The sequence below is a fragment of the Pseudorasbora parva genome, chromosome 6, assembly GCF_024679245.1.
Source record: "Pseudorasbora parva isolate DD20220531a chromosome 6, ASM2467924v1, whole genome shotgun sequence".
NCBI lineage: Eukaryota > Metazoa > Chordata > Actinopteri > Cypriniformes > Gobionidae > Pseudorasbora > Pseudorasbora parva.
Window position 1 is genome coordinate 26139595 of NC_090177.1, and position 24828 is coordinate 26164422.

A 24828-nucleotide genomic window follows, 5' to 3' on the forward strand; every position below is an offset into this window, starting at 1 on the left:
AATACAACCTGGAAAAGATTTATGGCGTAGGCCCTACTTGTATCCTGTTTCCTACAATAGCGAAACGATTAGAAAAATGTTCAATTCGAATGTTTTTGTATAGTGCTTTTTCCAAATCACAATATTTGAAATACAGAGAATATGAGATAAGATGAAAAAAAAATTAAAATATTTTTTTACACAAATCTATATGCAAATTTGGTTTTGATTTCTTGCTGTCAACGACTTTCATCACAATATGACATAATAACCGCACATAGCAGAACGACAATTAAAACAGTAAAAAAGTGATTGTTAATTTTGTTTTAATAATAATTCATATCAGTAAGATTAAAAAGAAAAGAAAGGGGGAAAAGCCCCAAATATCCTCTCGCAGTCCACTGGCCCTAAACGGTTTAATCCTACACAATGCAAGAAGTTCATAGATTTTAATCTATGTTCCAACTGAACCAATTTTCTTTATCAATTTTTGAATGAACCGTTCCTTTTGGATATGGCAGGCACCGGTCTCTCACTTTTCTGTGTGGTAGTTGTAGTCTTTTACGCTACCGTCCCGCTACCGCTACAGACAGAACAAAACTACATGTCCCAGGCACACGGCACGTCGCTCCTCCCAATTTCCTCAGCTCGCCTCCACTCCCACTTTCTGTTGGTCCGCGGGGAAGTCGCAAGATGGCCGACGTCGCATGAAAGTATGTTCCTCTCCTCAACATGAAGTCGTGAGTGAGACAGAGAGCGAGGGAGCTTACGTCGGGCGTTTGTTTTTGTTTTATTTTAGTTGTTTTACTTTATTTTCCCCTTAATTATTCATCTCATTCCGAATCGCAGTAGCCCCCGATTTGTCTCGACTAGTTGACGCGTCAATCACGCCGGGATCTTGGCTAACTGGCTAAGTGCGCGAGCTAGTTTGTTAGCCAAAAACTGTAGCTCTTATAACTGTTAACCAGTACATGACATACTGTATCCACTATCGGCTAGAGTTAGTTTTAATTACCTACCGGGTATGTTAGATAGCAACGGCGTAGTTGTTGTTTAGTTTGCAGCTAGATGTGTTACAAATAGGATTGTATTTTGATGTTACCAACACTGTCGACATCATAAGTGTAGCGTGCGCGCCGTTATCCTCCATCGTTACTTTGTAAACCGTGCAACATTATAATTTATACAAATAGATAGACTTTAGTGGGATTATAATATTGACACCGTTAGGAATGGACACAGATTGCACTTACACGACCAAATGTAATAAATAGCCACGCGTATCTGAAATTTTACTGGGGGTCGGTTGACAGTTGCATTTGTCGGATTATTTACTAGATATTTCAGGTCTTTAGTTATCCAACTAAGTTATAACCGGCCAGATCTAGTTCTGAGCACATAATCAAGAAATCAACTTCTTAACAAGGTTCATCCATCTCACGCGCATAGACAAGATACAATATGGGAGTTCAAGGCTTTCAGGAGTATTTGGAGAAACGCTGCCCTGGGGCGGCAGTTCCAGTAGATCTTCTCAAGCTCGCCCGAACGGCAGGCCGTCAGCCCCCACATCATCATCATCACCACCACCACCATCCCCATCATCCAAGCTCGCTGCCTCCGCCTCCCCCGCCAGCTCGCATTCTGGTTGACGCAGACTCTGGCCTTCAGCGGCTCTACGGGGGCTACCAGACCGACTGGGTTTGTGGAGGCGAGTGGAATGCAATGCTCGGCTATCTGGCGGCGCTCTCCCAGGCCTGTTTGTACCAGGGCGGACTGGAGCTGGTGGTGATTTTTAATGGCACGCTTGGGAAGGATCGGTGGCCGGAGTGGGCGCGGCGGGCACAGGGGCAGCGGCAGACGGCACAGCTCATAGTCAATCATGTCGGAAGCAAGGCCACGCCCCCTCCGCGGGCCTGGTTTCTGCCCCCGGCCTGCCTGAGCCACTGTGTCCGCCTCGCCATGTTCCGATTCCGCGTGCGGGTGAGTGGCCTGATGCCCTACTCGAGAGGATTTGTGATGCCCTTCTATGAATTGTGTTCCTCCTTTACGTTAAAAATGCAACATGCTGTAAATGCTTTGCCAATTTCATTTATTTGTGTCATTGTAAAAATGTTTCAAAAACAAAGAATTATTCCCTATCATTCGTTAAACTACTTTTTTATGCAAAGTTTACACAATGTAGTAGGGCTGTCACTGTCAACTAACAATTATTTTGCTAATCGAGTTGCAATTGTTGTAGTAATAAAAATTCCAAAGCAAACACTAACCTTTTAAATGATTTAAAGGTGCAGTGTGTAATATTTATAAGGATATGTTGACAGAAATGCAAAATAATTACATAACTATGTTTTCAGTGGTATATAAAGACGTTACATAATGAACCGTTTAATAGCATATTCATTACCATTGAGACATTTCTATCTACATGCACCGCTGGTCCCCTTACAGTAAAGTCGACATTTTGCGCCGCCATGTTTCTACAGTAGCCCTAAACGGACAAACTTATACAGAGTGCTATCCACTCTCTGCTGTCTCAGACCATAACATATTTATCCTGTGTTGGTCACTAGCTTTGAAAGAGAGGGCTGATGCCACTTAAAGGGTTAGTTCACCCAAAAATGAAAAATTCTGTCAATAATTACTTACCCTAATGTCGTTTGACACCCGTAAGACCTCCGTTCATCTTCGGAACACAGTTTGATATTTTATATTTAGTCCTGGAGCTTTCTCTTCCTCCATTGAATGTATGTATGGCATACTGTCTCTTTCCAGAGAGGTAATAAAAACATAATCAAAGTAGTCCATATGGGACATCATTTAGTTCATTAGAATCTATTGAAGCATTGAAAATACATTTTGGTCCAAAAATAACAAAAACTACAACTTTATTCAGCATTGTCTTCTCTTACATGTTTGTTTTCAATCCTCAAACTAAGATTTGAACGTTTATGAATCAGCGTATCGATTCAGAATTCGGATCGCCAATGTTACGTGATTTTGGCAGTTTGACACGCGATCTGAATCATGAATCAATACGCTGATTCATAATGATTCATTCATGATTCATTCGAATCTTTGTCTTACGGGTGTCGAACGACATTAGGATAAGTAATTATTCACAGAATTTTCATTTTTGGGTGAACTAATTCATTAAATTTACACAGTGCACCTTTAAAATACATGTATAATAGCAATGTGGCAATAATATTTGCTATCAAAAGCAAGTGATCATATGATTTTATAAAACAACACTGTTTAAAATATATGATAAAGCATACATAATATAAACAATTATACTATGCACATTATATAATGTATTATAACAAATGCCAGCAGAGGTCGCCGATAGCCTATTGTTGTTACATTTTACAGCAGATGAAATCCTTGTTAATATTGGCTAAAAGATTTTTCAAATGTTTACTTGAACTTTAATATTTGCCGATTTTATTTTAACAATCGAAATGCTACAACTACTGTAATTTATATGAATTATATGAAGAATATATGGACATCAATACGTGCAAACTTTTAAGGTTTAAACTTTTATTTTGAAGTCACAATAAACATATTCATAAACAATAAAAATATAAACAGTATATTTGAAAACATTGGAGTTTGAGTGTTAATGATAACAGTTCATGTGGAGCAGCATTTACTGTGAACAGAGCCACTCTGAGACACACGTAACCTGCACGCATGTAAATAATTAAAAAGCACATTAAACCAGCAAGGCATATATTTAATTGAATCACTGCCTTTGTGAATTCACAATAGCACTATGCTGTAGGATGAATTTTTTAAATGGTTTTGATACATTGTGCAGCAGTATTTTGCTGGTTACTCTAATTTAATATTAGAGTACTCTAATTTTATCAAGGAATTGTGACAGCCTGATAATTTAATGAATAGTAGTTTAAACAATGTTACAAATGATGTCTCCAGTCAAAATCAGTAGCATAATAAAAGCTGTTTTATTTCAAATTAATGTTATGATCACCTCAGGAACGTTTCCTCCAAGCAGTCAGATGAGGCTGTGCTGCCTCAAAAAAAAAAAGATGAGAAAATCAACAGCAAAAATATTCTGAAACATGTCATTAAAAAACATATAAATTAAAAATGTTCCTTAAAGTGACAGTGTCAAACAGCGACACCAGAGGTTAAAGTTGCAGTATGAGGAAAATTCTGTCTCACGTTTTTATTCACGTTTCACAATCAGGAATTGGTCTTAATAAATAAAAAAATGTGTTACTGGGAAGACTAATTTAAAAGTAAGAAGCCACTCAAGCACTTAGATATCATCGCTTTGTCACGTTGCAATCAAACTTAAAATTACTTGAAATGTTGTGATCTGTAATAGTTTTTTGTGTGTGACTATCCTGATGCCTCTAGTGTTAACTGAGCCATGACCTGAAAATATGTTGGTGACTTAAAAGAACAGCTTTCTTGTATATATATTATAATATTTTGGAGTAAATGAGAAATTTTTAAGAAAAAATGTCAACCTTAAGTATAACTGGAACATTAATTTATATTTAAAATAAAAAACAGTGAGGGCTTTGCCACCTCATTTCAGAAAAACACTGCATGTGACTGCATCACATGACTGTCCGAATACTAATAGATTTATTGTAGTAGCCTTCTAACACTTTTGCTTGCAGAATAACTTAATACTGGCTAATAGTTGATTGCGCATTTCTAATTAATATGTGTAACAGTCTTTTCACGATACTGGAATTTTTATCTTTGATATTGTACCTTGAAAAATATTGATAGTCAAAATAACATTTTTGATATTTAATACAATTATCTGAAGTGTCTAATTCACTTTTGACGATAGTCAAAATATTTCCTTATAAAATGAAACAGAATTACCTCAGGCTTGATAGCTATGAGTAGGATTATATAATAACAATGACATTTTATCTCTAAGACAGAAATAATTTATATTGTAATACAGTTGAGCTGTAAAATAAATTAAAAACAATATTAAGCATATTCATTACTTTACTTGGCTAGTATTAGAATGTCAATACCTATGACATGAATTCTTGCAAGTGAAGAAATTAACTCTCAAGTGTCAGTGAGAACAGATTTATAAACGCTTCTCATTACAAATCTGTGTGAATCATCTGTCCACAGAAGTGTGGGAAATTATGTGAATATGAAAATACTGCTAAACTAGCGCAGCATTTTGCGTTCCCAAGTGCATGTTAAACTCACAGGCAGAGATGGAGTTTGCTGCTATTTACTGTTAATCGTGCCACCTAAGTTTTAAGTTGCTAGGTCTTTATATTGAAACGCAACTGAATATGTGAGAAGCGAGAAAGATCAGCTGGCATCCGTTTATCAAAACTGAAGAAAAGGAGAATTGAAAGAACCAATATGTATTTTAAAATCTATACTTTTAACAACACTAATGTGTTAATGTAATTCCAAGTCAAAATGCAATAAACAAAAAGTAACTTAATGCACCTTTTCAAAAAAATTCAGACCAATGGAAGCTAACATGGTCTCCTTCCACCCTGCTTGTGTTGTAGGTGGTGCAGACCCTGGAGGACCACCATCAGGAGGTGCTATCCCTGTACAGAGACTATGGTTTTCAGGGTCTGATCGCACAGGACTCAGAGTTTGCGCTATGCAACGTTCCGGCCTATTTCAGCTCCCACGCTCTCAAGCTCTCCTGGAATGGCAAGAATCTGACCACTCACCAGTACCTGCTATCAGAAGCGGCTCGCCAGCTTGGCCTCAAGACCCAGCACCTGCCAATCTTTGCTGCTCTTCTTGGTAAGGAACATTTTAAGTCCTGACATCTGACTTTATTTTTTAATAGCATTGTTTAGTTTTAAATGTGGGTCTTCCAAAAATCAGGTAACCACATTCTGCCAGATGAAGACTTGGCTGCCTTTCATTGGAGTCTTCTAGGCCCAGAACACCCTCTTGCCTCCCTCAAGGTGCCTATTTAATTTATAATTTCACACATTTTTATAGATATTTTCAGTCATCTGTATTTGTAATTGATAATATAGACTTAAGCATCCTTGAGCATCAGATTTATCACTATAAACCATTATTTTAATTTCGTCCCTTTCTTCAGGTCAGGGCTCATCAGTTAGTCCTCCCTCCATGTGAGGTTGTCATCAAGGCTGTATCTGAGTATGTGGCATCCATCAAAGATCTTGGGAATTTAGATTCGGTGGCCAAGGATGTTTTCAAGCAGTCACAGGTGAAGAATGGCCATGTTAACATCTGCATTTTCACGTACTACTTTTCTACACGTGTACCACATTGTACTGTTCGTGTTACTTTAAAAGCTCATCATAACATGGATACTCCCCATTTTCTAACCTTCAGTCACGTACAGAAGACAAATTTGAGAGGTTTAAGAAGGCAGTGGAGTATTTTTCGGCGGCCAGTAAACCAAGACCTCTTTCCATGGGACCTTCTCCATACCTCTGTAGGTAGAATGTCTGAAGACCATTCACTATACATACACAACCATTTAAAAGTTTAGGGTCTGTACTTTTTTTCTTTCTTCAACAAAGATGTGTTAAATTAGTCAAAAAGTGATATTTTAACACATTTATACATTTTAATCTTTTGAAAATACTTTCTATTTATCAAAGATTCCATATAAGAAATGTTTTTCACAAAGGTTAAGCCGCAGCTGTTTTCAACATTAATAAGAGGAAATGTCTTGAGCAGCACTTTAGTATTTTAGAATATAATGTGGCACTGAAAACTGGAGTAATGGCTGCTGAAAATATTTACATAGAAAAGTTATAATATTTCATAATATTGCTTTTTTTAACTTGTTGAGCATGAGACATAAAAATCTTAAAGACCTTAAACTTTTGATTTGTAGTGTATGTTTAGTTTACACTTTTTAGCTTTTAGCAGCCATAAGATAAGCTCTGACATCATGTTACACTCATACGATGTTTAATTGGTATCTCTTGACTCTTCTCTCAGTTCCAGGCTTTGGGCCTAGTCAATTTAGCGGACCTCCCGGCCACATGGGGGCAATGCAGCCTGTAAAAGCTCAGGTAATTATTTACTGTACATGTTTAGTGCTTTAAATAGCATTCCTTTTCCAGAAACAAATTTCAGCCAGTCACTTTTTGCTGTTCTCCACAGTTTGGTCCACCCCAGGTGTCAGGTGTTAAGGTGCCTTATCCAGGTGGGCTCTACGGACCCGGCCCTGCCACTGGGCCAGCCCTTTTATGCCAGAACCCAACTCAGCCTCTGCAAGACTGTAATGATTCACTAGTTGGGAAAATGGGCTTTGCTGATTGGTCTGCTCCATATGATTCCTCTCAAGATGGCAACCGACAGCCTAATCATCACACTGCTGCTCCAACAGGCGCCTCCCCCTCATCGTCGTCGTCTTCAGATGGGGAGGAGCAAAATGACACCAGCACTAAGTGAGTCCACATTGTACGGAATCTGTTCGTTGTGTTGTACCTGTGTTGTATTCAGCGCAGAGTGAATATTCATTTTCTGTCATAGTCATTTGGCTGACAAGTCCACGAGATGGGAAGATCCCAGTGGACGGAGCGTCAGTGGCTCTGGGGACGGCCACCATGGTAACGGAAGCGGGCCGTCCATTCCATCATTGCTGTCCATGCCAACACGGACTCACATGGACATCACAACTCCACCCCTTCCACAGGTCAGTGCTGAGGTGCTGAGGGTGGCGGAGCACAGACACCGGAGAGGACTCATGTATCCCCAGATCTACCACATCTTGACCAAGGTACCGCAGTCACACAGCATGTGCTCACAAATAAATGGCATTCTGGGAGGGTTTCATCCTTGATATTTTTCGCTGCTGAATATGCAATAACAAAAAAATAACTTTAATAGTTTTTTTACTTTTTCCTTCACTGAATTAATTCACTAAATCCCTCAGAGGTGTTACTGAAATAAGTGATATGTTTTTCCTTTTCGTCATATCTAACTTAAAAATGAAACCTTTTTGTGCACCTCAACTCAGTTTTATGTTTTAATGCTTATATGACATCTTGTTTGTGTACTTCCATATTAATTATAAAACTGCGGTTTCATTTGGAAAAAGTTTGTCTGTTATAACAATAGACACATTTTATTATTATTTTTTTACATTTATGATGGCAAATGCCCTGAAATATTCAAAAGCAGCTTATAATACAGAGCTGTAATACTCTTCTCTCTGTCCCTTACCTTCCATTTATCCCCTCTCTTTCTATTTTTCTGCCACCTCCCAGGGGGAAATGAAGATGCCAGTGTGTATAGAGGATGAGTGCAACCCCGACCTGCCTCCTGCTTCTCTACTTTTCCGTTCTGCTCGCCAGTATGCCTATGGGGTGCTGTTCAGCTTGGCTGAGACCCAGCGGAGGCTGGAGAGACTGGCCATGCGCAAGCGTAGTCCAGTTGACGGTGAGAGGAAGGGTGGGCTTAAAGCTTGGGTAAACTGTAGAATAGCATACATATTGTAAGTGTTGTCATAATACCAAAAAATCAGTAGCCAATACCAATAACAGGAAAATTTTGTGATTCTCAGTGCTTAAATGGTTGGCTTATTATTTTTTAAATAAGTAAATATTGCTTCATGTTTTTCAGGTTAATAATGTATTACTATTATGTATTTAAATAGTAATAAACACATACATTCCAATATAAAAAGGAAACAAAACTATGAGCATTATCTTGCCTTGTTGTCAGAGGAATCAAAATCAATCTAAATGTCTTCTTTCTGTATGACTCTACAGTGCCCCCGGTGATTGTAAAGGAGTGGTGTGCCAGTAAAGCTAAATCTGCCCTGACCCCAGAGCTTGTTCCAGCCCTGTGTTTCCGCGAGTGGACGTGTCCCAACCTGAGGCGGTTGTGGCTGGGCAGAGCCTCAGAGGACCGCAGCCGTCGTACGCGAGCCTTTCTAGCCTGCATGCGCTCTGACTGCCCTGCCCTGCTCAACCCAACTTGTGTGCCATCTCACCTGCTGCTCATGTGCTGCGTGCTCAGGTACCTTTGTGAGATGTTTTTCTTTGGACATTGATATGGTTCTTACTCCACACTAAAACACTGAATTAATAGGTCAGCATGGAATCTGAGTAGCTCTGTGTGGTTTGAACAGTAATGTGTTTGCAGGTATATGATGCAGTGGCCGGGGGGTCGCATTCTTCAGCGCCATGAGCTTGAGGCCTTTTTGGCTCAAGCTGTGTCCAACCAGCTCTATGAGCCTGACCAACTTCAGGAACTCAAGGCAAGTTGTGTCTCATTAACTGCCACAAACACCACCTATATATTATTTATTTCTTAAAGCTTCTCTTTTTTCTTGACAACAGCTGGTTTATTAGTGCTTCTTATTTTTTGGAAGATGGTTGCATTCCCAAATGCATGCTACAAATGACACAAACTCAAAGCAGATGCAAAGATAAAGTTTTTGTAGAGCAGCATTTACTGCAAAACGAGACGTGTACCCAGCCCATATATTTATTTAATTAAACTGCAGCCTCCACAATTTAATAATTTTGTGTTCCAAGCAAAATTGAGATTTCTGGTTTATTTTGAATAAATGCATTTATAAATCACTTTTTGATAAATCGCTCATTTATACTTTTTATTTTGGGATGGTCAATAAACAAAGTCAACATTGTTGATATAATTAACTAAATGCTTATAAATTACATTTTCTTCAAAGAACAGGTCAAAATATATGTTGTTTAAAGTGTGTCTTAAGTATCTGCCATTCCTGACTTTAAATCTCGTTTCTAATTAAATATTTACTTTTTGTTGAGTGAAATTGCTAAAAGCAGATAGAGAGCTGTGGTTTTAGACTTAAGCACATTTGCATGTGTTTTTGTGTTCTTATATAACTGTAAAGACCCAGATTACAGTAAAAGCAGTGGGAGGAGGGATTGAATTGAACACTGCACACAACATACCCCATACACTCTTTATCTTTGTATCTTCCACGCTTTGTTAAATGTTCGTGCACAATTTTGACAGGTTTTTTTTTTTTGTGCCTTGAGGCAACACTTGTCTTCAAGCACGACTAAGTCTAAGTAAGGAAAGACTCAATAGCTTCGGCTCAACTTCAATAGCTGTACGTCACATAAAGCAAAAGGTTCAAGGCAAAGCATTTCTTTAAAATAGATGCTGTCTTTCAACTGTCAGGCTGTCAATAATCTGTTTTGAAAGAGCTCTGTGAAATCTGAAATGGCACGCTACTGTGACATTTACCAGGCTGATGCCAAACATGCTGTTGGATCATATTTCTTCTCTTTGACACTGATACCAGGTGGAGAAGGTGGATAACCGTGGGGTGCAACTAGCCTCTCTGTTCATGAGCGGAGTGGACACTGCCCTGTTTGTGAATGATGTATGTGGACAGCCCCTGCCATGGGACCATTGCTGCCCTTGGGGCTTTTTTGATGGGAAGTTGTTCCAGAGCAAGCTAGCTAAAGCCACCAGAGACAGAGCCTCCTTACTTGATATGTGTGAAGGCCAGGTAACAAACATATATGTGCAGGTGCAGCTGTTTAATATTTCACAATATTTCAGGTATTTTAACGTCTTTGACACTGTCCCTGCAGGAGGAACTGGTTTCGAGGGTGGAGAAAATGCGCCAGGCCATTCTGGAAGGCATTAACCTGTCCCGGCCGCCTCCTCCACCTCCACCACTGCCACCCCCTGCATTCCTCCCTCCTACCATGGTGCCCCCTTTTTACCCCATGCATCCTCTTTATCCTCCTCGCCCATTGGGCTCTATGCCTCCTCCTCCTCACCATCACCACCAGCACCGGCCCAGGGCCTTCCCAGGTTAGACCTTCTTCTTATTTATCACATTTGCTACATTTGGTTTACTGCCCTTTTGATGTCACTTAGTAATTTTCTGTAATTCTTTTAGGAATCCAGTCTATACCTCCCCAAGGTGGCAAGCTGGAAATAGCTGGCATGGTTGTTGGTCAGTGGGCTGGGAACAAGCCACTCCGTGGCAGAGGGGGGTTCAATATGCAGGTGGTGTCAGTAGGAGGGAAAGGGTGAGTCCGTTCTGTCACAAAATAGTGGCTATTTGGCTGATTTTTTTAATGGAGTTATGACACAGCCTCAAAAAAATGACATGCTTGAGAGGGCTTCTTTCTCCCTGATGTCTGGATCTTTATACGACAATTCACCATGACGTCACAACAGTAATAAACGTTCTTCCGGGTGGCAAAAGCCGAAGCGTTCCTATGGCAACGCTAGTATTCAGACATAGTTAACATGATTATTGAGGGACCGATTAATTAATTCAGGAGATAGCAATACATGAAATGCCTAACCTTGGTCTAGTAGATGTAGTGCTAGTCTAATACCACAATTTTTAAATGAGCTTCAGCCTACCATTGAGTAGTTATTTTAGTGACTGTTGCTGTTTGAATTACAATATGTTAGGCTATCGTAGATAGTCTATTTCCCTGTTCTCTGCTTTTCAACAAATCCTTTGCACACATTTTTTCTTTATTTTTTGTATCTGAAGCTATAGCAGCAACATTGAAAGTTCCGGTGTCTGTGTTTAACACGAAACCTTGTGTGATTGCGGCCGGCTCGCGGTGCAGTCATGCTGTTTCCCAGCTGATTTGATGCAATGATCCACTTTAATGACTCGTGGCATCTGCAATATCTCACAAACTCCCGATGATAAAATATGTTATATTTATAATTTTATATGGAACTAATCACTACACCTGTTAGCAGTCATGTAAACATCCATTATTGATATAAAATAGCCGAAATCACATGAACAATCACACAAAAACCTTATTCCATAGTTATCGTGTGTTTATTAGCTTCTTAGTTCACGCGTAGAAATTTAGAATAGGCCCGTTCGAGCCAGAATGAGGAAATGTCCGAGACAGTAGGAGAGAGGTCTGCGCATGTTTTAACTCTTTTATATCGAATAATTCCGTGAGAAATGAATAGAAATGGTATTCTGTATGACGAAATATTTTGCAAACGTGATATGTCAATATTTCTCCAAATATGAGGACTTTTAAACTAAGAGCTAAACTGAAAGCTGTTCTTTGCGATCTCTGTGAACACAAATGAGCCAGTGAAGAGAGAATAAAGTGCGTCTGATAATCTATTAAAAATATCATTCATAACGGATCGATAATAATGCACTCCTGACATAAATTAAGAATTGAATGTCACTGCAACCCAGTTTTATCATAAACAGTGTTCAAATATCAAAGCTGGAGTCTTTAATCTTTCTGATGATACTGAGTTTGTCCAGATAATGTGTGATGAGCAGTGAATGTTGAACAATAGTAATCTGAGGCCGTATGATCTTTGAATCGTAAGGGGTTAAAAGAGATCTAAAGTTTACTAATATTAGTCTCGAAATTCCCCAGCTGAAGATAATTATGCTCTGCTATGATTTTGTAGATGGACCATTTTGAGAATACTTCTCTGTAGCGCCACTTTTGACGACGTCCACTCGCTTTAGCCTCCTCACCCACAGGTTTTGCTGCATATATTTACTTCTTTCTGAATGAAATCGATAAAATCCTACACCTTTTCCTGTATATCTGATGGCGCAACCCCAAACACAACACGTTTTCGTCATAGTTTCAACTTTAAACAACAGCAATGTTCTTAACTATGTTACTATTTACAGTAGCCGGCTGATCTCTTCAGTTTGTCAGTAGAAGCCGCTCGCGTTCTGCCACCCGGAAGTATCTTGAGGCGATTGTTTACAAACATTCTGAAATGGTCTATTAACTCTAAATTGCACCACCTACTGGTGAAGACTAATAGCAGCAGAATTCAAGAAGCTTGTGTAGCACTTCTAGCCTGACAAGCCAGACCCACATCAAGATGTTTGGTCTGGAAACTCACCATTGACGGGGCTCAATCCGAGGGGCGGGATAAACGGTTGTCTTTCAAACTCCCTCTGCACGCGATAGGATAGCGCTACACCAACCGGAGCAACGACGGTGAAGGGGAGCTCGCTGACTGATTAAACATTCGCCGTATCCGGTCGGCTAAACTCCGAACACATCTTCCCTTTTTAAGAATGACTTCAGTGCCGCTCTTTGTTCTTTTCTCAGAGGAAAGCTTAACTCCAAGTCTTCTAGAGTCGCGGTCAGAGCTGATTCGAAAGACCGCCGCTGTTCGCCAGTTTCTGTGTTTACTAGAAGACTGTGTTACTAGAAGCACGCAAACGCAACTCAGCCGTCGTCATTATGGCCCCGCCCAACGACTCTACACGATGTGATTGGGCCGTCCAGATTCTGAGGAATACAGCTCAGATAGGAATTGAGAGTTGCTAGACCACACTTGCGGGCAAATTAAATTTGCTGCCGCTAGGGTGCGTCTAGATTTCTAGGCTATAGCACTTCGATTATTAGCAGAAAATCATATGCAGTCAATTTTTATATTGTATAAATTAGTAAGTATATAAACATAACATTTTACTATATTATGTTAAAGGATTAGTGAAATTTACCAATTAGTTACTCAACCTCATGTTGTTTCAAACTATACGTTTTTCATTCAACTTTGAAACACTAATGAAGCTATTTTTATGAAACCTGAGAGATTTCTGTCCCTGTGTTTTAAAAGTGCATTCCTCTAAAACTTAAAAGATCCAAAAAAATGTCAAAGGCATCGTAAAAATAATGAGTCGAGTGGTCTAATCCAAATTCAAGTCTTCTAAAGAGACTCGACGGCTTTTATATGATGTGCATGTAGCCTAAACAAGGATGTTCAAATGCTAAGGTGATGCGCAAAATAAAATGCAGAATAATTTTTGGGGGGAAAACTACCTATTTACAGTTTGGGAATAGTCATTTTGACAGGCTTTCTTGCAATTAGAACTGTGATTGATTTAATTGATTATCTGAAGCTCGAACGCTCTGAAACAGCGCTCCAAAAAGTGAAACAGCAAACAATTTAAATCACCATATCACGTTTAGTTTTAGTAGTATGATTATACCAAGCATTTTCGATGGTTTATTCTTATATGTATAGTCCATTAATAGTGGGAGAGATCCAACTTATGCCTGCATTGAATGCGTGAGAGTACTGCATGAGCAACAAATTAAAGTTTCAGTGATTTTTTACTACATGAAACTACTATATATAATGTTGATTATAATGTATTATTATGCAATGGGTGAACATTTGGGGGCCCAAAAGTTGAAAAATCCTCTTTATTTTGGCTTAAATGTTGCGATAGTATCGTATTGTGAGTTAAGTATATTGATTTCCATCAAATCATTATGTGTATCATTATACACCCCTATTTTTAAGCATGATAAAATGTATTGCTTTTGGAGCTGCAGGATATATTTTTGATCTTATATTAGCATTTTCAGTGCTTTAATATAGTAGCAGACATATTAGTTATTAGCATTAAAAAAACTGGCAAAATGCTGTTGCATTCCTATAACAATATAAAACATCTGTTCTTTTTCTGCTATTGTTTCTTTTTTTCCCAGAAGGGGTAAAGAATTGACAGTGAAAGGAAGGGGAGGGAAGAAAGTGACAACCAACAGAACACAGGTCAGTCCAACATATATTTTACACTATGAACGCACAATATTCGTATTGACATTGGTGAACGAAAAGATTGAGTTGATTTGCTTCCTTCCCCAATGTTTCTTGTAGACTTTGTCATCATCACCTCCCTCCTCCAGCCCCCCAAAGCTCACTGAGGACGTTAAAGCGGTGGGACGGCCCATGGAGGGAACGGGGACTTCTTCACAGCAGCTGAACGGCAGCTCTTCAGGAAGCGCCACTGGTCAAGCCCTTGACCTGCCACCACTGGCCCAGCCAATCCAGTGTGCCTTAGCCAGCAGAGACAACCAGTCAGGAGATGGGGTGGAGGTAGAGGCCCCTTGTTGCCTTGAAGACTGCCCATCAGATGGTGCACTACAGAAAGAGGAGTAATTACATCCCAAAATGTAATAAGAATGAGAGAGTGAGAGGGAATGATTTAAGGTCGACTGCCTTTTCCTTACGAAATTGAATATTTAGGGCACAGTAGCCACTTTGTGTTGTCATGGTATAATTTATGATGCTGCACATGCTGGAAACGACAGATGGACAGTGTCAGGAATGCGGTCTATGTGTCACCTTAAGACCCGGGTCTGGTTTAAAAATGAGCATGTTTAAATCACAACCCTCGATTGCACATCGCCCTGAATCTTTGGATTCTGGACCCCATCCTTTCCACTGGCCCATCAGTGTTGTAGCATCGTGAAAAGCTCTCGAGCATTTTTATTTTGACACCCTTTTCTTTTCAGACCGTAGTACATTAAATGTATGATTGCCTAAAATGGCTACGAAAAGCCCTTTAATGCCCAAAGTATATTTGAAAATTGACCTACTCAAAACACTTGCATGTGTCAAGTTGCACAGCAGCACCAGCTGTTTTAAAGTTTCCACCACACAGCAAAGATTTACACTATTTGTTCTACACGTGGCTGTATCTGCAGTGTACCATAGGCGAGGATTCAAAGTCAACACTGCCCTGAATACAGTAGACGAGTGGAAACCGTCGGAGAACGCGGGTTGTATTTGTATGTCACAGTGTGCATTCACACACACATGGTAGTCCCTTTGTTTTGTTTTGTTTTTGTATATTATCTTATCAAAAAGTGATTCGCATGTGGAGAAGTTGCAATTGTTTTCAGCACAGGGGCCACGGGCGGCCCGAGAAGTCTAGAGAGACATGTTTGAGTAAGGATGAGCAAGAGGAAGGGAACGAGTTGTACAGGTTACACTCAGAATCTCTGTTGCTTTATCTCCCATGTAGACAATCTTCTTTTAGGCCACGTCCCCCTGAGGATTCAAAGACAGCAGTACTTAAGCTACTGAAATAGTTTTAAATGAGATCTTTATAGCACCTTACGCCCGAAATTATACATATGCAAATTCCTCCCCTCTATTGATTGTATTCTAACAGAAAGCACTTAAAATGTTATTTATGATAGTACTATGCTATATAGAGAAAGTAATTTGGTTAATTGGTTAACTTCCTTTTAATGAGCAGCAGACCGTCATTCCTTTCGGCAGTTTAACTGTCCAAATACACTTTTACCTTGCGTGTTGTTTACCAGTATGACGTACAAATCAACACCAACCCATTTGAATGTGAGAACGGAGTGCGTCGTATCCTGCACTTTGTTATAAAACCGAAAACACACTGGGTTGTCCTCGAACCAGGATAAAGAAAAATCGAGGCCTCTGCCAGAGTTAGGGAGGAAGCAGTGTGTTCGGATTTAAACCGTGATACTGTTTGACATCCCAGCCGCTTGTATATAGACCCAAATGTACATGATCCTGTAACTCAATGATGTGATTTAGGGGAGTGATTTTATCAGTGGTCGAGAATGCACACAGTCCCTCAGAGAAACCTAAAGACCTGCCATTTGACATCTCTCAGCTTCACAAACGTTTTGGATTTTTAGCAGCTCTTTTCATTCTCTCGTTGTTCACGTCTCCCTTGTGCATGTGTACCATGTGGATGCTTTTTTTGTACATGTGCATTCTCCCACCATCGCTAAAATCATTGCAGTTTTCTTACTCTGGAAAGTAATTATTGAACGAATCTTAGGATAATCTTTTATTGTGACAGTCATTTTAAAAAAAAGAAAAAAGAAATATTGGAGTCTGTGGTTCTCCAGACCATTTCATGATCTGTCCATCTCGTCTTGTTTTTGTGACAGTCCTATGAACTCATGCACTTCTTTGTCCAAGACAGTACCTATGAAGGCGAATGGGCTTTTAAGTCAAAACCGAATGAAACACCCTAAAGATTAAAGCCGCACTTGCCGTTTTATTGACCATTTTGCATCAGATGGTTAGAAAATTAATTCTACTTACATGTTAATATTTTAAATCCATTTAAAAAAAACAAAATACTTGTTTTGTACCAATAATTTGTTGGACGTAATGAATGAGAATTTAAATATAATAATTAACTAATACACTTGAGAGGCTATTGCATTTAATTATCATAGTTTAAAATCTGTACAATTGACAATGTCAAGAATCCATCACAGCTTTCTATTGAAGTTATAAGATGCACCTTATTTTGTAAAGAGGTTAATATTATATTTAGTGCCACTAAAAGTATATCGAAAGCTCTTTAAATCAGATTATGGAAGACACCCATTATAGTTGCGTGTCTGTATATTCTGCAAATTCTCACTCTTGAGGAACCCAGACAGATCAGCCCGTCGGAAATATCGCAATGACCTGAAGCATGCATTATGAATGCAGTTTGCTATTGACAAAATTATAAATAAATAAAAAGATTTAAAAAAATTACAGTGATATATCGGTGTCAGAATATGTGACAATACTGGACATACCGGACAGACTAAACCAAGAAGAATCTTGACCGTAGCGTGACAGGTAGTATTTGTGAACGAATACGCTACACTGTCATGTGCGCTAGACCTTTTAAACCTCAACCTTAGGTTGTCACGTTTTATTACGAGTTAAGTACAGTAGTGCTAGTTTTCAAGAAAGGATCTCCAGCATGTTAGTGCTTATGAACATGCAAACACACCCGTTAATGGAATTTTGGTTTCCTCAGAATAACTAGATCCTTTAAAAAAAAAAAAAAATCTGTCCTGTTTCATCTGTGATTAAAAGCCGTTTCAGTTAGTTGGGTTTTTTCTCAGTGTGTTTGTCATAGAGTATCAGTAACTCCTTCACATTTAGTTTTAAGTATAATCTAAGAAAGGAACAGCATAAACCGAAATATACAGACACACCAAATAAAGATATAATCTCTCTCTCACACACACACACACACACACACACAAAATACATTTGTTATACCTGTAGAGAGACATCAGTTAGAATGAGGGAGGGGAAAAAATAGTAAAAGTTTTTCATATTCAGATAATTAATGTATTGTCCAGTGTGTTAATTTCACTTATAATTATTTAGATACTTAAATTTGCAGTTTCAGATGCTTGGTTCCAAAGTTACCCTCTCCAAAGCTTCTCTGCTTTGCTCTGTTCTAGATTGCTGCTTAACCTCTCATTCATACATTTATAGAGATTGGTCAAATATTAAGAAATATCTAGTGGATAATATTTGATGCTCTGGAAATCAGTGAGGTCACTGTGGCCATTGCTGTTAGGATGGCGCTGTTTCACTCCAGATGTTGGTCTTGATAAAACGTATTTTTCAGCACACAAATCTGGTCACAAATGCAGATCCCCATATGTATCCCACCACCCCCACTCCCCAAGTTTTATGGGGTGTAGACACTCAAAATCACAAGTTCAAATGATCTCCCTCTACTTAATTCTTGCCTTTGTTTCCCCTGCGTCTTCATACTAACAGTGAGAGATTTTAACTTTTATAATTAGTCTAATAAATCTGTCTGTAAGTAATCTTAGATGAGAGTTGGTAACATTTTCAACAGTGAACTGAGAAATTTAACCTTACCATCTTTGGTTTCATTCAGTTGTGAAATTGTGTTTTTCTTACTTTTTTTTTTTTTTTTTTTAAATTATTATTACAACAGCTACTCCTTTGACCGTTGCTACATTTAGTATTAAAATTTGCTTAGCAGAATTAACTAGATCTTTTTCAAGTGTAATGATTGCAATTTTCCTCACCTATTTTGTATGGTATCTTTTCAAACCACTTCACCATCATGATGTAATTGTCACTTGCATAAATAACCCTTACATCGTTTTAAGCATTGATATTTTTTTTTTCATTCTCTTTCAAATGTAATTATTTTGAATAAATGTAATTTTGCTTCCTTGCACACAAAGCAGACTAATATACATCTGTGCAACATTAATTTTCAACCAAAGTAAATTTCTGGAAATATCTTTTCCAGTATATAGTTGACAGTCTTGATATAATTTCTGGATCCTGTATATAATTATTATACAGCTACGTGTTTTCAGTAATTGAGATTAGAATACGTAAAGGGTCCGTAATCAGATTCTAAATGAACAAAAATGTGATGTTTACATCTTTTTGGTGAAAAGTGGCTAAATCTTGTATCGTCCCGTTTCATTGCTAAAAAATTTTCTTTTCTTTTTTTCCTCAAGTCAAGTGGAGCCTAGCGATTAACCCTAGAACACTTCTTCAGCTCCCATGCACATGTGTTGTCCCTCTAAAAAATGTAGCTTCAATGTAGTCATGGATAGGTTAAGTGTGAACACATACTGTAACCATGCACACATGCGCGCACACACAAACAGCTGTTATGGTAACGAGTTTTGCCTGTGCATTCCTGTAGATTTGTGTCTGGACCTCAGATCTGATTCTTGCTTTATAACTGTTTCCCCCTGTATCCTGGCTCTGTAGCCCTTCACTCCACAGGACCACTGGTGTGGTCAGGTTTTAATCCTAGTCTGATAACAGCAATGTGTTGTGTACAGTGGTCTGCTGACATCCTACATTAAATAGAAGTATGTAGTAGCCTCTATATCTTGTCCCCATTGCTTTATAGCATGTGCCCCCAAGATCGTAAACCCAAAACATCCATTTGTAGGCAACACATTCTGTCGTCTGTTCTTGGAAAACTGATCCGCTCATCAACACAATCAACGCATTGATGCATGCATCAAGATCTCCAAAAGCTCCAAAAAACTTGTGAAGTGAAGGGTCAAGTTCATTATTATTATTGCTGTTATGGTTATGATCGTTATTAACAATTTCTTATTTTTAGTATAAAGAAAGCACCTGATTGTTTTGGAAAAGAAAATTTTCTTTTTAATTTGTCTTGCTGTTGTGGTCTGATTTCACAATGGATTGGGGAGAAAGCCAAAAGGCTCAGAGAGAAAGAGAGAGAGAGAAAGAAAGAGAGCGAGTTAAAGTTGGCAGTCATGTTTGTATGGTTGGGAAATGACTTACAGTGCTGAAATAAAATTTATTCTTTTAGTAAAAAGGAGTTTGGGTTTTTATTTTCTTGTTTATTTAAAACAGAGGTCTTCAACCCTGCTCCTGGGCACCCACTGTCCGGCAGAGTTAGCACCAACCATAGACTGTAAAAAAAAATATGGACTTAGTGTCCGTGATGTCACCCATAGGATTCAGAGAAGCCGCTCTGAAGCGTAAAGTAGGGGCGAGAGGGACAATGTAACCATACCCTTAATTATGCAGAACTTTAAGGCTATATAAAAAACGTAAACGAATGAGTTAGAAAAAAAATTCACCCCCCTCAGAAGGTCAAAATTAGCCGTATAGGCCAAAACCACAATTTGTACCAGGCTGTAAACATGTTTTTTTTTTTTCCTGCTGTAAAGTTGGGAATTTTAACATGGGGCTTAATGAGATTCTGATCCCTTTTGAAGCCTGTATGAATTGCAGATTACATTACTTCTGTATTGGCTTCAAGAGAGATTGTGGTAGTTTGCCACTTGGCACCAACCCTAATCAAAGACAGGTGAAGCTAATCAACATCTGCATTGCTTGTTGAAAATAAACTGGCAGGTTTGCTGAAGCAGGTTGGAAATAAACTTTGCAGGACAGTGGGTCCCCAGGAGCAGGGTTGAAGACCTATTAATTATAAGACGGCGTACTAGAAGAACAGTACTGTTATACTGCTGTGTTTTAGTTGCAAGGGAACTCAGCTTCTGAGTTCTAAATGTAAAGGTAACACTTGGATCATGAACTAACAAGCAGAAATGCATTAAATGAATCAAAAGTGACAGTAAAGACATTTATAATATTACATTTCAAATAAATGCTGTTTTTATTTTAACTTTCCATTCATCAACGAATCTTGAAAAAAAATGTATACCTGTTCCCACCAGAATATTAAGAAGCACAATTATTTTAAACATTGATGAGAAATATTTCTTGAGCAGCAAATCAGTATACTAGAATGATTTCTGAAGATCATGTGACACTAAAGTCAATGAGCTCAATTCAGCTGTGTGTTACAGGAAAAAAATGTTTAAAGTAGATTCAAATATTTATTTTAAATTGTAATATATCAGTGTTACTGTTTTTTTGTCAAATAATTGCAGGATTGGCAAGAATAAGGAACTTCTTTCAAAAACATTACCAAATATTACCAACCATTAACTTGAATCATAGTACAGGGTATCATTTATAATTTACCCTTTTTCCCAGACATGGAAATATTTCGTCAGTAATCCCTTTTAGAAAAATGGTCATGGTCTGTCACAACTGTGTATGCTGTGAACTAAATCAACATATTACTACAGTCAACTTTATTCTGTATCTTAGCCCAGTAAACACATTTTAAACACGGTTTCATCAGATTACCATTATACATAAAGAACCCTTATACAACACTGATAGAAATACTGAGATAAAACATGCAACATTTTTTATTAAAACATTAACATTGTAACTTATTTGTAACATTTGAATTTTTTAATTTTGTGCAATTATTCACTTTAATTTCATCATTGCAACATTTTAGTGCAACCTTCTCTAATAACTGCCATTGGATAGTTTATTAGAAGTATGTATACCTAAATGCACTGTATTATCCCATCGACCACTCTTGTTGCCATCAACATGTCCAGAGTGTTCTGGAGACAAGGATGTCTCTTTACATTACTGCGTTTATCTTTCCTTTGAGCCTGACTAGTCTCCCAGTTCCTGCTGTTGAAAAACATCCCCACAGCATGATGCTGCCTCCACTATGCTTCACTGTTTTCCTCCTGACATGACGCTTGCCATTCAGGCCAAAACATCTTTTAATCTTTTTCAAATCAGACCACAGAATTTAGTTTCTCATGGTCTGAGAGTCCTTTAGATGCCTTTTTAACAATCTCCAGGCATGTTATCATGTGCCTTTAAACTGAGGGCCTTGGATAATTATGTACATGTGATTTTTTTTTTTTTTTTTTTAGTTTATTATTTTTTTAATAAATTTGTAAAGATTTTAAACAAACTTATTTCTTGTTGTTTGTAGAATTTTGAGGGAAATTATGAATTTAGTCCATTTTGGAATAAGGGTGACATGACAAAATATGCACTGTAAAAAAATGTGGTGGTTTTTGTTGGTTTAACTTAGTAACCTGGTTGCCTTAAAATTTTGAGTTTATTGAAATTAAAAATTTGAGTTGATACAATGAAGGAAATTAGTTTAATAAATAGAAACCCAAAATATTTTTGTATCTGAACCACATAAAAAATGTGATAAATCATGAAAATAGCACTATTTGGCATGTTTCACTGCGTCATCAGAAATAACACACACATAATTATTACCCAATATGCTTACAAAATCTTTTAATAATATTTTAATAAAGGTTGTCGAATCTCAAAAATTTTTCATTGTATTAACTCAAAATTTTAATTTCAATCAACTCAAAATTTTAAGGCAACCAGGTAACTTTTTTTCTAAATAATTTTTTACAGTGTGGAAAAAGTGAAACGCTAAAATAAAAGTGAAATAGGCTACATTCCGAATGCACTGTAAGGATCATTGCAATATGTAGGCAAATTGAATGGCAAAATTCAACACATTTTTAAATTTAGCTTGACAAAGTACTATTTATAAACACTTCGATAGAATGCTTAAAATTTACTTTTAACGTCACTAAATCCATTTCAAAAAGGAAAAACAGCTTTCCTCGTAAAATGTTAACACAAGCATTTTCAAACGGTGGTGCAGTTTTCTCTCGTTCAAGTAACATTTGACAACCATTCGTTGTTAATTGCACACTTTGTAGTCCACTAAATTACCTATTGTATATCCAATGGCTCATGAAGTGAAAGGAAGGCGGATCGGATCACTCAAGGGGCAGGTCACGTCAGGGGTAGATCTGCGTGCCTGCAGCAATAGTGTATCTCTGTTCTTGCTGGTGGTGATGTAAGATGGCGGTATCATGTACAGTCGCGATCTCAGGTGAGCGAAACGCTATGTTCCTTCCTTAAATTGACATTGCCGCAGTCACTGTGAACACGGCGGCAGCAATTTGCATTTGTTTTTCATTTGCATGCACACATTTCAGTTTAAAATAATGATGGGGTTATTTTAGAATGCAATTTATTGATTATCAAACCGGGTGCACTGGTGAGGCAACCGCCATTTTTCGTATTTGATAGCATAACTCTTAATATTCAAAGTATATTATCTTTCTATCACGAGAAAAGCTAAATAGATTATGCATGTAGATCTATAATTTTTCTGAAATAGTCGGCAAAATGCTCCATTTCAAGCGCTAAGTCAATCTAGTTTGGATGCCGATCTGATTTTTAAAGATGAAATTTCTCGATAAGACACTTAATAATCGCAAACGTGTCTCAGCTCGTCTTGATAAAGTTAATCGGAAGGCCAGACAGTCTACAATTCAACTGAAACACCTCTTGTGATTCAAACACATCGGACTGACGTGCATTATCAAGCCCCAGCCAGCTGTTGATTACTAAGACAAAAGTACTGGGGTAGTGTGGATGGTTTACAATGATAATAATGTCAATATTAATACACCATATGCACAGTCATCATCATTGCTAACATTCAGTTCACATGCAGTTGATTTGCTCTTGTGAAATGTGCATGTGTGAGACTCACATCCGTGCTGGAAAATCCTGTTTAAAATTGTAACGTTAGATTAGTTTTTGGAACATTTGATTCTAACGTTAGTTTGTAAAGCAACAACGGATGCAGAGAAACAAGCTACGAATACGATGTTCCAAAATTTAGCCATTAGCTTAAACTGGATTTTCCAAATAATAATATTTATATTATCCCAGGAGAATACTGTACACGTTCTAACTATATATGTGTGTACTATATTGTACGTGGTAATAAAGTCGTCCATGTGGGTTGATTTGTTGCTTAATTTCACTCAAGGACTAGTCCTAAGACATTTCCCCGGTTTCACAAATCAGGTTTAAGTCTTTGTCTCAGACTAAAATGCATGTTTGGCCTGTTTTAACTGAAAGCAACTTGCACTGGCATATCTTAAAATATACGTGCCATTGTTTTATCTCACACCAGTAGTTTTTTTCAATCCCACTTTTATAAAAGCTACTAAATGTCCTAAATGAAATAAGGCTGGTTTAAGCCTTGTCTGTGAAACTAAACCAGGCTATATACATTGCTTTTACCCTTCCTGCATTATCTTTACTAACACAATACAGTAATAAATGTATTATGCATTATATATAATGCATAACAATATTATGCATCATGATTTTTTTTTTTTGCCATCGCTCTATAAGCTTCATTAATGAGCACATATAAGTGTCAATATCCTTATCACATCAAATGCTGCAGAGCACCAGATCCTGATCCATTTCTATGCAATCTCTTTGTTGTTCATGATATATCATGACTCATATTTCAAAATAAATATGCTAGAAGTCTGCCCACACCCCATGGTGTGGATGTTTAAGCAAGGTTAATACTGGGTTAAAGGATGATGACAAACTTAACTGTGGGATTTATGAAAATCATATTAGCAATCACAATGGTGGTTCATTAAATTTAGAATAAAAATAGCACAAATAAGCTATTTATTTCTAACGCTGACATGTCTTTCTGCCTCCTGTCTCCTCCTGCAGGGTACCAGACAGAGGGGCTGCTGCATGGGGGCTGTGGAATGAGGTAGTAGTTTGTATAGTTTGGGATCACACCAGATCTGGGAGATAACTATACAGCCTACTGTCTTTCTCACAGCTGCTCCCTCACATCAGATGCACCAATGAAGTTCCCTCACACAAACATTTGATAGTGGATAGCTGAATTTACGCATCTTTGTGCTGTGCGCTTTCTTCTGAGAGTGTAAATTATGGAGAATCCATGATTTCCTGTGAACTTCACAATAGCTTAAAGTCTGCATGAAACAGAAGTTGTGATAGTTTTAGCCCCCTATTGTGATGTATATTGAAGTGAAACAGCTTCTCAAA

At 38.0% G+C, this 24828-nt stretch overlaps 1 protein-coding gene across 1 annotated transcript; it reads left to right on the plus strand.

Moving 5' to 3' along the window:
* Window positions 1-623: 623 nt before the first annotated feature.
* Window positions 624-19876, plus strand: fam120c (family with sequence similarity 120 member C). Its single transcript, XM_067446484.1, has 16 exons — window positions 624-1959; window positions 5517-5763; window positions 5848-5930; window positions 6074-6202; window positions 6331-6433; window positions 6949-7022; window positions 7114-7400; window positions 7486-7732; window positions 8223-8394; window positions 8727-8976; window positions 9103-9217; window positions 10256-10465; window positions 10551-10776; window positions 10865-10997; window positions 14442-14505; window positions 14611-19876. The coding sequence occupies exons 1-16, from the start codon at window positions 1441-1443 to the stop codon at window positions 14890-14892; spliced, it is 3141 nt and encodes a 1046-aa protein (XP_067302585.1). The 5' UTR covers window positions 624-1440; the 3' UTR covers window positions 14893-19876.
* The last annotated feature ends 4952 nt before the right edge of the window (window positions 19877-24828 follow it).